Genomic DNA, 17,500 nt, shown 5'->3' with positions numbered 1-17,500 from the left:
AATCGTATTTCAAATCGTGAAATCACTATCAGGGTCACACCCCGCAGTGGGGCACTGCGGTTATGAAATTAAAGGCCCCTCCTGTTTTTGGAACCGCAGGAGCTTTCTAGTTTGCTGTTAGGTAGATTTTTGGTTCCTCTTTCCTGTCATGCTCTCTTTTTCTTCATGAATTCTTTTCTTTTTTCTGCCTTCTTGCTCATTCACCTGTATTTTTTCCAAAAATCTCTTCTCTTGTCGCTTGTCTCGCGATTCATGTATAGTTTAATCTGTTAGTGTTCTGATGTAAGTCCAGCAGTAGATAGGTTAAGCCTATTTTAACATACTGGAAACTGGTAATCTTCCAGTAGGTATTAATTTAGTTTTACTAAAGCCTGCTGGGACACAAGTAATGGGTTAGTGCATTTGTAAACAGGAATCGCTTGACAAGTGGCCCCCTTCATCCCCCCCTTCCTCGTCCTGATATGGCTCTGCGTAGTCGGCTGGACGTTAAGCAACAAATAAACAAACAAACTATTAGAGTCACAATCAACACGCACAGGAGACTGACCAAAAAATGCAGTGGTAATGACCAAGTAGGTGAATCTATAAATAGCTTTCTTAAAAGGTTAATTTGGTTTATGATTTATGTCTTGTAAACCAGACTAGCCTCAAGTTGTGAAGATTGGACATTTCAGATTGTATCGATACTACACTATATTGTTCATCCGTCAAATATCCCGAAATAAAGGGGGAAACGATGAGGAGACAAGAAAAAGATAAGGGGTATTCAAATTATAATAAATGTTATAAGAGCAGATCATCCGCCCACCCTCCTCCCTCGCTCCATCCAAACTGCCAACTACATTACTTTACTGGCTTCAAAACAAACTTTAAGTTACCAAGAAATAAAAAACAAACACAAGAAAGGTTAGTTATTGGAACGATTATCAAAGACGAATGAAAATATTCACTAGAACGTCGTTCTAGTACGTCATTGCATGGGACGCACTTGCAAACAATAATGAGACAGAAAAAGAACTTACAGTTCAGAATTCCAAAGCTACGGCTTTCGACGGAAGATGACCTTAGTTCATTTACGTTGTGTTAATGCGTGCACATGAACATGTCCACAGTAAGCTAGCTTTCACACACAATACTGAAGCCACAGTTCAATAATGTATCATTCGTAGTTTCTGGACTGGTACAACATCAGCCAGGTATATAATATCTTTACCACTGTACCACCCGTGACATACAGGCACGCACTGGCTGTGGGAGGTGGGCTCCATGCTGCTGACGGGCAAGGCGGAGTACGAAAAACGAACAAAAGAACACGTCATGATGGAGGCCTGTGACGTGGAAGATATGGATTCACTGCCGTCGCCAAGGTTACTCAACACTCATCTCCCAACCAGCATGCTGCCAAACCAGGTCAAGGACGGCAAGGTGAAGGTCATCCACGTGTACCGCAATCCCAAGGACGTTCTGGTGTCCATGTATCATCAGATCATCCAGATCCCGCCTTGCAAGGACATGACCCTCGAAATGATACTTGGGATGTTCATGTCAGAAAAATGTGAGTACTAGTTTGAGGCGTATACTGGTAGTAGAGTTAAGTGTTGGTGTGGTTAATGACAAACTACAGCGACAAAACAAGTCAAATTTTCTCTTCTTGAAAAAGTGACATAGCTATGTGAGGGAAAAAAGTCATAATGCGAGACATGACGTCACGTAAAACAATCTGTCACTTCTCCCAGGAACTGACAAAGATTTTCGAAAAAGAAGTCTCGGTAACTTCGTCATATGAGCAGAAGAAAATGACTCGTAAGGTCCCCGCCAGGCTGTGCATGTATCGGTATCGGACGTCATTAATTGGTTCGATTATGTTAAGTGGTTAATTAGTGTCTACACTAGGATTTATAATTCCAAGGCTGTCTTATTCTTCTTATTCTAATTCTTTAAGTGTATCAAGCTGGGGAAGAACACAGGCTGAGGCGCTATTTTTTCTTGTTACAGAGTGAATATGTCTACTCACAGAGTAGTCTCATCTTGTGTACAGCTTGTGCATGATGTAAACTGCTGACAGTTCTTATTAAATGTGCTGTGCGGTTAAAAACATTTTTTTACTCTGACGCACAGGCATTGGTGGTAACTACTTCAAGTACCTGAGAGAAGTGGACACCTTTATCAAGGAGAACCCTCAAGTTCCCGTCTTCAACATGTCTTTCGAGCAAATGAAAAGAGTATGTCATCCTTTTGATTTATGTGGTGACAGTCTTAATCGTGTGATTTATGAAATCGAAAAATAACCCGTTTAAACGGTCATATATTTTCTGCTATCGTTCGGAATTAAACCTAAAAGTGCGATAAAAAGTAAAAGAGTCTGAAAATTAGGATAATAGACGATTTCCGGAAATAAATCACCCTCTCGCTAGTGGTTGGCCTATAATGTCACGACGGAAAAATACAAAGGAAAGAGAGAATGCTTTATGTCCTACAGGCTAAATATTTTGCCCCCTTGACTGCCTTAAGACGGGTATACCCGTCCTGTGCCTGTGCATCCGCAGCGCCTTAGGACGGGTAAAACCGTCTTCTCCGTTCAGGAATTTTCCAGAAATGCTGCGTCACTGCTGACACACAAATACTAGCCAATGGCTTAGTAGGATACCTCATTCTCATGACTGAATATAACTGGTGACCCGATTTTGTGTTATTACATCTGGCAGTGAAAGGGTTGGACAAGATAATTATGGGTTATGTGATAATTCGAGTTGTACACCCTTTTGATGAGATACACAAATGTATGCGTGTATAGGTGGTATCAGCCATCTGCACTTATGGCAGAATGACCAAGATCTTTTACGTGCCATTGTGGTGACACGGGGTTGGGACATGGCTTCCGCCTCTGGGTCTGCACATAAAGTTGATCCGTGTCCATCCCGACCCGGATTCGAACCTGCGACCTTACGATCAGAAGTCCAATGCTCTACCAACTGAACTACCGGGCCCCCTAACTTTCCCCCGTGACATTAATTATTGGCCAGTCACAAGCCAGGGGTGTCTGAAACACGCGTGGGTTATTTGTGTCACTAAAAACAAGGGTTTTTTTTCTTTATTTGGTGTTTAACGTCGTTTTCAACCACGAAGGTTATATCGCGACGGGGAAAGGGGGGAGATGGAATAGAGCCACTTGTCAATTGTTTCTTGTTCACAAAAGCACTAATAAAAAATTTGCTCCAGGGGCTTGCAACGTAGTACAATATATTACCTTACTGGGAGAATGCAAGTTTCCAGTACAAAGGACTTAACATTTCTTACATACTGCTTGACTAAAATCTTTACCAAAAAAATTGAATATATTCTATACAAGAAACACTTAACAAGGGTAAAAGGAGAAACAGAATCCGTTAGTCGCCTCTTACGACATGCTGGGGAGCATCGGGTAAATTCTTCCCCCTAATCCGCGGGGGGTAAAAGCAAGGGTAATCACTCTTTCACAACCCATAAAAACGCGACAGAGTTATTTCCGAACATCGTCTATTTAGCCAACAGACGTTGTGACGAGAACGTGTGAAAAATGCAGGTTCTTTAAATGTCGGAGAGTATTGCTTTTGAGGATGCCTAGCAAGGTCACTGCATACACCCCCTGTATCGACCAAAGAGATACGCAAAACACAGCCACCCCAACAAATCAAAAAAATCGCAAAAGCTAAGTGTCACTTGAGAGAAAAAATAATCGAAAAAATCAGAACAGCTTCCTGTAGAGACGTGTTTCCCGTGCAGAATCAAGTTGGCATGGTGCAGAATTTGGCCAGATTCCTGGGGGTGGACGCCAGCCCTAAGCTGTGTATATCTGTGGCTGAGGCCTGCAGCTTCAAGAATCTGAAAGAAGCCAACAAGAGCAAGGACGGACCTCAGTTCATGAAGGATCACAAGTTGGAGATGTATCGCAAAGGTTGGACTCTTGTTTATATTTGACTGTTGTCCTATGAAATGTACGACTTTGCCTGTCGGGGCCGTGTGTCTGTCTGTCTGTCTGTCTGTCTGCCACTGTTTCTGTCTGTTTCTCTGTCTGTCTGTCTGTGTGTGTGTGTGTGTGTGTGTGTGTGTGTGTGTGTGTGTGTGTGTGTGTGTCTCTCTCTCTCTCTCTCTCTCTCTCTGTTTGCTACAAGTGTGTTGGTGTGTGTGTTTTCAGACCAGGTGGTGTGTGTCTGCTTGCTACAAGTGTGTTGGTGTTCCTGTTTTTAGACCAGGACTGTGTGTCTGTTAGCTACAAGTGTTCTGTTGTGTGTGTGTTTCAGGCCAGGTGGGGGACTGGAAGAATCATCTGACGGTGGCACAGAGCGAGATGATCGACGCAGCCATGGAACAACTGAAGAGATGTGATTACAATATCAGTTTTACTTTGTAGACACTATGTACATGAATAGAACGATTTTACTGCTTGTTTGAAAATAACTAGTTAGAGTGTTGTATTATTCTTACCGTATGTCCAGCATGTGTCGAAACATCAAGTTATGATTGTTCCAACTTACAAGTGATTGTGAAGTAATGAGTTCATTGTTTATCTTTAGCGATTACTCTCAAGAGAAATGTTGAACAGAAGAAATATGTTTTTTACAATATCAATGTCTCATTATGTGTTATCTCCTCTTCTCTTCTCTCTGATCACTCTCTCGGTTTTCGTTTGCGGAGAAAATCACCGTGTTGTTGTTGTTGTTGTTGTTGTTGTTGTTGTTGTTGTATTTGTTGAGTTATTGTTATTTTTGTTGTTTTCAGCCACATAATTAGTACAGACCACCTCCTAACTTATGTGCGTATGCAGTCGTCTTCTCGAGGCTCCGGATAAGATATTGATAACTATCCCGCCTCATATGCTTCCCCTATTCTCCCCTAACATTTGTTCCTTATCCCACCCAAAATCCTCCTTCCCGCTTTAGTAACACAAACTGTCCCCCGGACGATTCTTCCAGGTGGGGGTCAGAACGAGGTTTTACACCGGACATGCAAACAGAAAATGATCAAACACATTTATAACTCGCTAACACATTTATAACTCGCTAACTCCTTAACTGCAGCAAAATAAATCAGCAACTATGTCAAACCTGTATTCGCATTCGCTGGATAGAGTTGATTTTCAATTCGCACCTTTCTTTCTTTATTTGGAGTGTAACGTCGTTTTCAACCATTCAAGGTTATATCGCGACGGGGGAAGGGGGGAGATGGGATAGGGGAAAGGGGGGAGATGGGATAGAGCCACTTGTTAAGTGTTTCTTGTTCACAAAAGCACTAATAAAAAAATTGCTTCAGGGGCTTGCAACGTACATGTAGTACAGTATATGACCTTACTGGGAGAATGCAAGTTTCCAGTACAAAGGACTAAACATTTCTTACATACTGCTTGACTAAAATCTTTACAAACATTAACTATATTCTATACAAGCGTAAAAGGAGAAACAGAACCTGTTAGTCGCCTCTTACGACATGCTGGTTAGCATCGGGTAAATTCTTTCTCGTCCCAACCAATATGGGACTCCCCCTAACCCGCGGGGGGTCCAATTCGCCTGGTTTTCCTATGCTTATGTTATCGATACCTACAATAAATATAGAAACTGTAGAGTACGCATAGCACTGATTAAAAAAGTCATGAGCACAATCGGGACTATCTGGCAGAAGAGTCTGCATAATCGTCCTATTTATTTTAACTTCACAAATTAGCATATTTACAGAAAACTTTTGAGTGAATCATAAAATTACAGTACAGTGAGTGTCCTTTTACCAAAAAAACTTGTCCAAAATGTCTTTTCAGATTGTATCTGTTTGAGGTCTACACAGTATAACGCATCTTGTAGTCACATCCCTTCAGTTGTTCCATGGCTGCGTCGATCATCTCGCTCTGTGCCACGGTCAGGTGATTCTTCCAGTCCCCCACCTGACCTGAAAACACACACACCAACACACTTGTATACAGCAAACTATCGCAAAATCCTGGACCGCACGCCTGTAAGAAGACGCATTTTTTTTATTCACCCTCAGTGTCAGTCCGAAACACTCTTTCAATCTTTCAATTTTTTTAAACACAGTTGTGATCAAGTCACACACAGGCTCTGTTCCTCATCAACAGACATGCATGTGATTTGAACAACCTTGTAGGGGCGGGGATGTAGCTCAGTCGGTAGCGCGCTGGATTTGTATCCAGTTGGCCGCTGTCAGCGTGAGTTCGTCCCCACGTTCGGCGAGAGATTTATTTCTCAGAGTCAACTTTGTGTGCAGACTCTCCTCGGTGTCCAAACACCCCCGTGTGTACACGCAAGCACAAGACCAAGTGCGCACGAAAAAGATCCTGTAATCCATGTCAGAGTTCGGTGGGTTATAGAAACACGAAAATACCCAGCATGCTTCCTCCGAAAGCGGCGTATGGCTGCCTAAATGGCGGGGTAACAAAACGGTCATACACGTAAAATTCCACACGAGTGTACGTGGGAGTTTCAGCCCACGAACGCAGAAGAAGAAGAACAACAACCTTGTGCTTGTCCTAACTTACAAGAAATTAGACGAATTCTGAAAATAACTCTGCCGGGTTTGTATGGGTTGTGGGAGAGTGACCACCCTTTGTTATACCGCAACACGGTTGGCCTAGTGGTAAGGCGTCCGCCCAGTGAGCGGGAGGTCGTGGGTTCGAACCCCGGCCGGGTCATACCTAAGACTTTAAAATTGGCAATCTAGTGGCAGCTCCGCCTGGCGTCTGGCATTATGGGGTTGTGCTAGGACTGGTTGGTCCGGTGTTAAAATAATGTGACTGGGTGGGACATGAAGCCTGTGCTGCGACTTCTGTCTTGTGTGTGGCGCACGTTAAATGTCAAAGCAGCACCGCCCTGATATCACCCTTCGTGGTCGGCTGGGCGTTAAGCAAACAAACAAACAAACAAACAAACCCTTTGTTGTAGGGACAAATACATCTACACGTGCTCCTTGTCCCCGTGTTTCAGACAAACCTCTCGCTTGTGATTGGCTCGTGAATTGTTTGTCCTAGTAAAAGCAAGGGTATTTACTTGTTCACAACCAATACAAACCCGACATAAGTATTTTCGCAACTCGTGTATTCAGGCGATCTTCTTGACACAAGTTTTTTTGTTTTTTTTTTTACCTGAGACAAATAGAAGAACAACACAAAACAATCGGCGGGAAAATCCTGCTTTGTCTTTATGTGTTCTGTGGCAGTAGTCTGCTTTCCCGGAGCAGACTGTTAACAGCAAAACGTAACAGAGAGAGAGAGAGAGGTTGAGAGAGATAAAGAGAGAAAGGATAAAGAGTGAGAGAGAGATGATAAAGAGCGAGAGATAGATGATAAATAGAGAGAGATATGATAAAGAGATAGAGTATAAATGGATAAAGAGAGAGAGAGGATAAAGAGAGAGAGAGAGATAATAAAGAGAGAGAAAGAGATGATAAAGAGATAGAGAGAGTATAAATGGATAAGGAGAGAGAGAGAGAGAAAGAGATGATAAAGAGAGAGAGAGAGAGATGATAAAGAGAGAGAGAGAGTATAAATGGATAAGGAGAGAGAGAGAGAGAGAGGATAAAGAGAGAGAGATATGATAAAGAGATAGAGAGAGTATAAATGGATAAGGAGAGAGAGAGAGAGAGAGAGAGAGAGAGAGTATAAATGGATAAAGAGAGAGAGATGATAAAGAGAGAGAGAGAGATAATAAAGAGAGAGAGAGAGAGAGAGAGAGAGAGAGAGAGAGATGATAAAGAGAGAGAGAGAGAGAGATATGATAAAGAGATGAAGAGAGCGAGATGATAAGATATAAAGAGAGAGAGATGATAAAGAAATAGAGACAGAGACAGAGAGATGGGAGAGAGAGAGAGAGAGAGAGAGAGAGAGAGAGAGAGAGAGAGAGAGAGAGAGAGAGAGAGAGAGAGAGAGAGAGAGAGAGAGAGAGAGAAATTCGCGTACAACGCATTGGGTCTGCATGCCTCATACCTTTCCGATAAAAGTTGATGTTGAAGTCTTTCATGAACTGAGGTCCGTCCTTGCCCTTGTCGGCTTCTTTCAGTCTGTGGAATGTGCAGGCCTCAGCCACAGACTGACACAGCTCAGGGCTGGCGTCCACCCCCAGGAACCTGGCCAGCTTCTGCACTGTGTCCTCTGGGTTCTGCACGGGAAACACGTTTCTACAGGGAGCTGTTGAGGTGGTGTGTGTGTGTGTGGGGGGGGGTGATTGTGTGTGTGTGGGTGGGTGTGTGTGTGTGTTTGTGTGTGTGTGTGTGTGTGTGTGTGTGTGTGTGTGTTTGTGTGTGTGTTAGCTCACCAGCTCAGATCTGGGAAGTTGTTCACAAGGGATATGACCATCCCTCCACTTGGTAGCTTGCTGTGGTGAGTTGAGTTTGTGTCAATAACTATCTTCTTCAAAAAAAACACCCACTGGTAGCTTTTAGGAAATGAATTCATCACAAATCCCCACTACGCACAAAGAGCACCAAGGCTGTTTATTTTTGGTATGTGACGAAATCGCGGGATGGTCTTATCCCGTGTAAAAGCCTGGTCAGATCTGAGACGATGAGCCAGGGAAAGAATGTACCTTTAACACTGGGTTGCTGGGTTGGGTTGACCAAAAATCAAAAAAACAAAAAATCCATCTCACACGGCATAAATAAATCCCTGCGCCTTGAATATGTGCGCGATATAAATTGCATAAAATAAAAATAAAAAAAAACAAATCCCTGCGCTTAGAACTGTATCCACGGAATACGCGCGATATAAGCCTCATATTGATTGATTGATTGACATCTCGACCATTGAAAATTCTACTTACCGCTTTCATTTCCTCGAAAGACACGTTGAACACGGGGACTTGAGGATTCCCCTTGATAAAGGTGTCCATTTCTAGCAGATACTTGAAGTAGTTACCACCCATACCTGTCGGGAAGAGCAAACGATGGCTGCCTCTTCAAAGTACACGAACAGATACCCTTTAAATACCGCAACAAAAGCTTCCCAGATCTATAACACGATCGTTTGTGTTCTTGGTTTGCATGTCTGTCCAGAGTTTTGCACCCCCACAGCATATTAACTCTACCAATCCCAAGATAGGCCAATTGGTCCCAAGAGGACGGGCGCTGTGGCGGGGTGGTAAGACGTCGGCCTCTTAATCGGAAGGTCGAGGGTTCAAATCCCGGCCGCGGCCTGGTGGGTTAAGTGTGGAGATTTTTTCGATCTCCCAGGTCAACTTATGTGCAGACCTGCTTAGTGGCTTATCCCCCTTCGTGTGTACACGCAAGCACAAGACCAAGTGCGCACGGAAAAGATCCTGTAATCCATGTCAGAGTTCGGTGGGTTATAGAAACACGAAAATACCCAGCATGCTTCCTCTGAAAGCGGCGTATGGCTGCCTAAATGGCGGGGTAAAAACGGTCATACACGTGGGAGTTTCAGCCCACGAACGCAGAAGAAGAAGAAGAAGAAGAAGGTCCCAAGAGGACTTAAAAACTAACTAGTCAGTCAGATACCTTTTTCAACAGCGGTTAACATACACATGAGATGAAAGGACCGTTTGATGTAATACCACAACGAAAGAAGGATAACAAGAAATGCTTGGGTCTGTGCACATGTGTAAGTAAAAAACGTGAAAGAGGGTGAAGGAGAAGGCTGGCAAGTCTGCTTATGAATAGCAGATGTTGACGAGGCGTTAGGCAACGAATCAGAGCATTTCACAAATTAACAGGTAGAACAAGAAAAAAGCTAAAGCCACAATGAGATGAAAATCGAGTAATGACAACCCCCTAGCGTTTTCAAACACGACAAGCACGCGAACATTAACACACGATGACTCATGTCTGACTCGACCTTAAATGAGCGCCAAACAACAACAAAAGCTAACATTTGGCACTCACATTTTTCGGACTAAACCTTAAATGAGCGCCAAACTACAACAAAGCTAACATTAGGCACTCATATTTTTCTGATTCGACCTTAAATGAGCGCCAAACAACAACAAATGCTAACATTTGGCACTCACATTTTTCCGACATGAACTTCCCATGAACAATGTCCATGGGCTGGTAGGGCTCGATCTGGATGATCTGATGATACATGGACACCAGAACGTCCTTGGGATTGCGGTACACGTGGATGACCTTGACCTTGCCGTCCTTGACCTGGTTCGGCAGCATGCTGATTGGGAGGTGAGTGTTGATGAATCTTGGTGACGGCAGTACGTCCATGTCTACGTCACTAGAGTCCATCATGACGTGTTCTTTGGTTCGTTTTTCGTACTCCGCCTTGCCTGTCAGCAGCATGGAGCCTACCTCCCACAGCCAGTGAGTGCCTGTTTGACGGAGGTGGTACAAAATGGTTAAGGCATGTATAAAATATCTATACAGGTGGGTTTTTTAAATACCAACAGCTTGATTCATCACATTTTTGTCTTTAAGAACATTTTGAATGTAGACACTTCTGCATAGTAAAATCCCTATTGACATAAATGCGAATTATATATTCTGTCTGTACTTGTTTATATGGCAAGATCTAATATAAGAGTAAATGACGTAATGCTTTTGTAGTTTAAAACTTAAATGATGATTTCGAAATGTGGGTGAGGCGAGAGAGAAAGAAACGGGAAAAATAGCAGAAGGTGGAATTACGAAAGAATTTCGGATCGCTCAGTCTACGAGCTGGACTTAGCTGGGGTGTTCTGTTGTTGCTGGGTTGGGTTGACAAATTGCTCCTGGCACTTTCTTGTGCGTATATACGCCATATTTCCACTTTTACTTCTTTCGTCTTTTTTACGCTCCTCATCTTACGGACGTAGAGTCTATAACTTCAACTGAACCAGTTGTCAAGATTTAGTCTGTTACTCGGCATTTCAAATTAAATTGCAAAAATTGAAGACCCAGTACGTTACACTTTTTTTTAAGGGGGGGGGGAGAAAAAAGGGAAAACAAACAAATTACATAACAATTAAAACACACACACACACACACACACACACACACACACACACACACACACACACACACACACACACACACACACAAATAAACAAATAAACAAATAACAAAAAAAACAAGAAAGTATTTTCTCCTGACCTGACTTTTGATAGGCGCAAAGGATGACGTCATCATCCCGCATCTGCATGACCCGGATGTGAGCAATGTGTTCTTTCATTGGTCGAGTGTTTTCGAACACTTTTGGGAACACCCACCCTTCCACTTCCACCGTCGGTAGACTTTCCTTCGGCCTGCCGTGTGGTGCTTCCGCTGTCCCGTTTTGTGCCATACCGTTATTGTCCGTTGTGGCAAGATTTTCTGTTTTTATTTAAACTTTAAAAAAAAAAAGCAAATAATATAGAACCTCTTGTTAAAGAAAATATATATAAACAAAACACTGTCTCAGATTCAAAAATTCGCTTGCGGCTTCGTGGCAGGCGGTAGAAAATTACATCAAGATAAGTTTTTTGCAACTACCGTAATTGTTTGTCTGTGCACTTAAAAGACCGCTGGGTCGATATATTTGTGACTGTAACGTATTTTTGTCAATAACAAACGTTCCAACAACTTACCTTTCTTGTTTTTTTTGTATTATTTTTTTACTGTCTCAAATTGCCCGAACAGTTCCATGGATCAGTTTGCATTGGCTTTGGAATGGTGATATCACAAACCAAGAATACCTATATAGGGTGCCGGCTTTGACTAGCTGACAAAGTGTTAAAATTAGATTTGAGGTGCGGAAAAAAAGTTATTTTTAATTCGAGACCATCAAACATCAATTCCGATCCTTTAGAGTCAGGCGAATTCTTATCGAACGCGAGTTACACTGGAGATGAAACTGGTTGAAGGATTATTGTTTTTGAACGTGAGCCTAGTAGGCTTTGCCTCTTGTATACATTTTAAAAGTTTATCCTACATACGTGAGAGAGACACCCGTGAGATAATAATCGTTCAAATCACACGTGTGTATATCATGTAAATGAGGTCATGTCAAGCAAGTCTGGCAGGGACCTGTTTTTCCACTGCTTATGATGCCAAAGTCACCGAGACAAACGTCATTATAGAAACAAAAATTGCGCTCGCTAATTACCCTCGATGAATCTTTAGAACTAACACGTCACGCCACACTTTCAGAGTGACGTTTCTTTGCTTTGACGTAATAGATTGCACGAGGCTTTAGAAGAGATCGAGGTTCCAAAACAAGCGTCTTCAATTTAGCTGCCTCGACTGCAAGACATTTTCAGTAAAATACACGTAAGTACAGTATGTAGGATAAACAGAATACTACATGGCTTGCTGTGTCGTACCAGATTTACACTCGTTGCTTTTCAAATAGTGAACAGCTCGCTTTCGCTCGCAGTTCAATATTTTAAAAAAAAACTCGTGTAAATCTGGTACGACACAGCAAGCCATGTAGACTAAGTATTCTCTACTTATCTATTGGACACTGACCTACATTTCTACATTAGGAGAATTAGGCCTTGCTAAGATCAGCTCCTATTCAATAACTTTTAGAGCTCCAGTAATAAACTAGGAACTTGTTTATTCAACACCTGCCCGTTATAAATGTAAAACTCCGCTTCACTGATGACGTTTACCTGAAACATTAAAAAAAACACGAACAAAGAAAAAATGACAGTACGAGTACTGATTATGACAAGCCTGACAGTTTGCTTTTTTTTTATCCACGTCGTTAACAAGTGGTGGTTGTGTGTGTGTGTGTGTGTGTGTGTGTGTGTGTGTGTGTGTGTGTGTGTGTCTTTGTGTTTGTGACTCTGAGTGTGTGTGTGTTGGTGTGTGTGTGTGTGTGTGTGTTGGTGTGTGTGGGTGTGTGTGTGACTCGGTGTGTGAGGGTGTGTGTGTGACTCGGTGTGTGTGTGTGTGTTTGTGTGTATGCATGTGTGTGTGTGTGTGTGTGTGTGTGTGTGTGTGTGTGTGTGTGTGTGTGTGTGTGTGTGTGTGTGTGTCCTTATCACGGCAAAACCCTACATGACAATGAAAATCGTAGAAAAAAAAAGTGCCACTCAACCTTTTGTATGACCCCTTTCAGTGCGCTTGTGCGTGTGTAGTTTGTATCTCCTACACCAACTGGAACTTGAAACGTATAAGCACACCTCCGCTCCTGTTGCTGATTGTGTTGCTAGAGTTGTGACCAGAGCAGTTGTGTACTTTGCATTATACATTTTTTGAATGTATTACATTCTGTAACTGAGGTGAATGTTGCGCGCTGCACACTGCAGTGACATTTTTCACATTCCACCCTGAAGTGAGATTCGCCTGTACGCGTCTTTTTGAGTGCACCGCAGCCGAACAAATCAGGTCAGTGTTAAAGTGCACTTGCAAGGAGAAGGCGTGTAAAGTGCAACACTTTCACTGGCGAACGATGTCAGAATTGCCAAATGATAAGGGGGGGGGGGGGGGGGGGGGTAAAGTTTGTGCTCAATAAACTGCAAAATATGCTCAAAAGAAATACGCACCCGAAGTGGAGCACATTTACAGTTTATGGAGCACGAGCGTTGGCCTGTATAAAAATGTGCCCTACACTGGTAGTGGTCGCTATGAATAGCTCCATGTTTGGTACACGCTTAACTTGTATTTCTAAATACTATACACACACACACACAGCCACACACACAGACACACACACAGACACATACACACACACACACACACACACACACACGTACACACACACACACACACACACACAGACGCGCGCACACACCCTGCATACTTGGGCCCTCTAACAGGGAGTGAAGAAGGGTTCAAGGTAGGGTGAATAACGGATGAGGGATGTTTCGGGATGGGCGACATTTTCAGATTGTGGTAGAGCACAACGGTAGGGGGCGGGGTGGGATGGGGGGGGGGGGGGGGCATCCAAGGTTAGATGAGAAATCAACAATTAGTCTGAATTTTCAATCAGAAATGACAGTTTAGATGATTAATTAGACTGAATGTTCAATGAGGAATCAAAATATAAGATGGTTCAAAAGATGTACCTGGTCTACACATCAATTGATTCAACGGACTGGATGTTCCTTGAGGAATCAAAATATTCGATGATTCCACAAAATGGGTAGTTTAATGAAGAATCAACACTTCAGATAATTCAATAGATTGGCTGTTTAATGAGAAATCAAAACATCAGATGATGCAACAGATTGATTGCCTAATGAGGAATCAACACATGCGATTATTCAACAGATTGGCTGTTCAAATCAACACATACTTCAATATATGTGCTGTTCAACGAGGAATCAACGTATCAGTGATCCAATTTGATTAATAATTCAGCGAGTAATCATAACATGATTTAACGTTCAGTGAGGAACGAAAGAATCTTTCACACAAACATACGTCCTTTGACAAATAATGCATGGTGACACTGATGTTTCATAAGCTACATTGATGCTCACCGACTTCTGTTGGTGATTTTTTTTCTCTTTGTTTCTTATTTAACGTTGCAGAAATGCCGGCCTGTCCGAACATAACGCAAACTTCATGCTAGCACATGAATATTTCGGTAGACAATCTTGGAATTTGCGATCGAAAGACTGAGACGTCTTGTAAAAATAATTTTAAATAGACACCAAGAAAACACTCGGTTTTTTTTTAACTTTGGAAGTCACTTCTTTTCCTGGTCAGTCAAAGTTCACTAGGCTGCACTCAAATTGACATAAGGTCTACAAAGTATATCGCATCTTGAAGTCACATCCCTTCAGTTGTTCCATGGCTGCGTCGATCATCTCGCTCTGTGCCACAGTCAGATGATTCTTCCAGTCCCCCACCTCACCTGAAAACACACACACCAACACACTTGTAGCTAACAGAAACACAGTACTCGTCTGAAAACACACACACCAACACACTTATAGCTAACAGAAACACAGTACTCGTCTGAAAACACACACACCAACACACTTATAGCTAACAGAAACACAGTACTCGTCTGAAAACACACACACAAGCACACTTATGGCTAACAGAAACACAGTACTCGTCTGAAAACAGACACGCCAACACGCTTCTTGCAAATAATCGTTTATTCCTGAACGCGAGAGAGAGAGAGAGGGGGAGAGAGAGAGAGAGAGAGAGAGAGAGAGAGAGAGAGAGAGAGAGAGAGAGAGAGAGAGAGAGAAAGAGACATAGGGGGAGAGAGGGAGAGAGAGAGAGAGAAATAGGGGGAGAGAGAGAGAGAGAGAAATAGGGGGATAGAGAGAGAGAGAGAGATAGGAGGAGAGAGGGAAAGAGAGAGAGAGAGAGAGGGAGAGAGAGAGAGGGGGGACAGACAGACAGACAGACAGACAGACAGACAGACAGACAGACAGATACAGAAGAGAGAAACATTCGGAAAGACAGAGAGACAGTTCCACACAGACAGAAGGTACATGTAGAAAGTGTACGCTTAAAAGTACAACAACCACCTGTACAAGCGTGTTAAAGTAATACCTTTGCGGTACATATCCATGTTGTGATCCTTTATTAACTGAGGTCTGTCCTTGCTCTTGTCGGCTTCTTTTAGTTTGTGGAAGCTGCAGGCCTCAGCCACAGACTGACACAGCTCAGGGCTGGCGTCCACCCCCAGGAACCTGGCCAGCTTCTGCACTGTGTCCTCTGGGTTCTGCACAGGAAACACGTCTGTATAATTATGTACGAGGAGTTTAAAGACAAAAATCTGTCACCATGCAGGGCTGAGATGCACGAACCGAAAGTGGGTGCCACCCAAACGGGAGAGAACAAACCGCAGGGTCTGATTCGTTGAAATCACAACACATCTCAATTTCAACCAATCCAACACCGCGGCTGTCTCCCACCCGGTTTGTAAATTTCTCGTGCATCTCGGCCAAGAAGACCAAACCTTGTTATAGAGAAGGCCACAGAGCTAAATTTAGCATTGCCAGCACGAGAATCTAGAGCTACATCTGTCGCGCGCCGAAGTTGGCCTTTTAAGGTCTGTCCCGTGTAAACGATTTAGCTCAACTACCATCTCTGTTCCTGCCAGGAGTTGACATTAGCCAGGCCAACCCTCCACTTGGTCACTTAATTCACTATATCAACAGTTCTCTATAGTAATTTCGAAGTCATGTCTTCAAATCCACTAGTGATCACTAGTGTCAATTTGCACAATTATGTCATCCGTAAAAAAAAAAAAGAAAAAAAAAAAGGAAAAAAGAAAAGATTCCAACTCTGCACAGGCAGAAGTTTGGATATTGATTTCTAGTAAGTGTTCACGTGGAGGTGTTATCGCGTGAATAACGCCTGGCTAGACCTGAGATGATGAGCCGAATCATATTTCATATGATAAACACTGTCATCGCGTAACGAAAAGGTTTACTTACCGCTTTCATTTCCTCGAAAGACATGTTGAACACGGGGACTTGCGGGTTCTCCTTGATAAAGGTGTCGACTTCTTTGAGATACCTGAAGTAGTTACCTCCAACACCTGTCAGAGGAAGAAAAGGTTTATACCTTCTAGGGAGCAGGATGGCTCACACAAGAAAAGGTGTATAGGGCCTACCTTCTAGTGAGCAGGATGGCTCACACACAAAAACAAAGTAGTTTGCATTTTTAAGTCGAAGAATATATGTTTGAATATCTGAATATCTTTTTCTCCTAGACTTAGCCTGTAGAACAAAACATCTATCAGCATGTGTAAAACAGTTGTGCAAAAGTTCAAATCATTCTGATGAATAGTTTTGAAATTATCTTGACATCCGGGAACTAACATGTTTCGATTCAACGCTTTGCTTATTTTCCATTTAATAATTTGTACTAAGACCTACTAAGTCAATCTAAAAGCAAAGTTTTTTGGGACCATATCCTATTATTCTACATACATTGAAGCAAATGCACACCAAATGTTAAAACAAACAGTTCTGTTTCAAGAATGTTGTGGTCAAATGACTTGAAGAGAAAAACGATGTACTTTCATGGTCGCTCCTATAGTTTTAACCATGGATTCAGAATGTGTGCGCCCTCTGGAGGACTGGGGGAGCTCTTGCATGTAATTAGGTCATGATGCATAATCAGGTGTTTGAAGGATTTCCATTCATACCTTTTTATTATCCAGTTGTTGTAATGTTGGGGATATTTCTTTTGACAATTAGAAGGTCGAGATAAATCGGAATATGTGTCACAACAAACAAACAAATGTCAACGTAAAATTACCTTGAATGAATACTTCTATACAAAGCTCCTACATTTGGTGAACAACGTAAGTTGATCTTTCCAAAGCCACTTGCAAATAACTTTTAGCAGTTTATATGACGAATGAAATGAGCAAAGTATGCCGTATGCGTCTGCCTGTGCACGCGACAAACCAAAATAGAAAAGAAGATAAGCCGGAAGAAGAAGCGCTTTGACGTGTGATCATCCGGCCGTAACTTGAATAAATCTGAAGAATTTGAGGAAGTGAGGTCAGATATTTATAGATGAATCAAAGTTTGCTTTCAACGCACTAAATTAGCCAGCAATACAGTCTAAATGTCACGTACACAGAACTCTACCATCGTCGTGGAATTTTGGCGTA

The 17,500-nt window shown here is 42.5% G+C and overlaps 3 protein-coding genes across 5 annotated transcripts in view; 1 reads left to right on the top strand and 2 right to left on the bottom strand.

Moving 5' to 3' along the window:
* Positions 1 to 4,424, top strand: part of LOC138976252 (sulfotransferase 1A2-like) — a 7,874-nt gene extending 3,450 nt beyond the window's left edge. For both annotated transcript variants that reach the window (XM_070349091.1, XM_070349089.1), the window contains exons 3-6: positions 1,238 to 1,555; positions 2,119 to 2,222; positions 3,763 to 3,934; positions 4,281 to 4,424. In XM_070349091.1, the coding sequence (XP_070205192.1) occupies positions 1,238 to 1,555; positions 2,119 to 2,222; positions 3,763 to 3,934; positions 4,281 to 4,390 (704 nt within the window). In that variant the 3' untranslated portion in view covers positions 4,391 to 4,424. The remainder of the gene's footprint in view (positions 1 to 1,237; positions 1,556 to 2,118; positions 2,223 to 3,762; positions 3,935 to 4,280) is intronic.
* A 999-nt stretch (positions 4,425 to 5,423) lies between these two features.
* LOC138977436 (sulfotransferase 1A3-like) lies at positions 5,424 to 13,117 on the bottom strand. Its single transcript, XM_070350313.1, has 6 exons — positions 13,001 to 13,117; positions 11,071 to 11,304; positions 10,002 to 10,310; positions 8,799 to 8,902; positions 7,967 to 8,138; positions 5,424 to 5,916 (listed from the first exon to the last, which is right to left on the bottom strand). Exons 2-6 carry the CDS (start codon positions 11,258 to 11,260, stop codon positions 5,807 to 5,809), a joined length of 885 nt encoding a protein of 294 aa, XP_070206414.1. The 5' UTR covers positions 11,261 to 11,304; positions 13,001 to 13,117; the 3' UTR covers positions 5,424 to 5,806.
* Positions 13,118 to 14,079: 962 nt separating this feature from the next.
* Positions 14,080 to 17,500, bottom strand: part of LOC138976251 (sulfotransferase 1A1-like) — a 9,050-nt gene continuing 5,629 nt past the window's right edge. For both annotated transcript variants that reach the window (XM_070349087.1, XM_070349088.1), the window contains exons 4-6: positions 16,311 to 16,414; positions 15,421 to 15,592; positions 14,080 to 14,764 (exon numbers count right to left, since the gene is read on the bottom strand). In XM_070349087.1, the coding sequence (XP_070205188.1) occupies positions 14,655 to 14,764; positions 15,421 to 15,592; positions 16,311 to 16,414 (386 nt within the window). In that variant the 3' untranslated portion in view covers positions 14,080 to 14,654. The remainder of the gene's footprint in view (positions 14,765 to 15,420; positions 15,593 to 16,310; positions 16,415 to 17,500) is intronic.

This window comes from Littorina saxatilis, linkage group LG9 (genome assembly GCF_037325665.1).
Source record: "Littorina saxatilis isolate snail1 linkage group LG9, US_GU_Lsax_2.0, whole genome shotgun sequence".
Classification (NCBI taxonomy): Eukaryota; Metazoa; Mollusca; class Gastropoda; order Littorinimorpha; family Littorinidae; genus Littorina; species Littorina saxatilis.
Note: the sequence above shows the minus strand (reverse complement) of the source record. Positions and strands in the feature narration are given on the sequence as shown.

What these genes read in the sequence shown, in the direction of transcription:
- LOC138977436 (XM_070350313.1), bottom strand. Translation starts at nt 11,260, where the DNA reads ATGGCACAAAACGGGACAGCGGAAGCACCACACGGCAGGCCGAAGGAA. An exon ending in CTTTCGAGGAAATGAAAGCG is followed by an intron (nt 8,139 to 8,798) that starts GTAAGTAGAATT and finishes TTTCCCGTGCAG; the next exon opens with AACCCAGAGGACACAGTGCA. An exon ending in CATCAACTTTTATCGGAAAG is followed by an intron (nt 5,917 to 7,966) that starts GTATGAGGCATG and finishes GTGTGTTTTCAG; the next exon opens with GTCAGGTGGGGGACTGGAAG.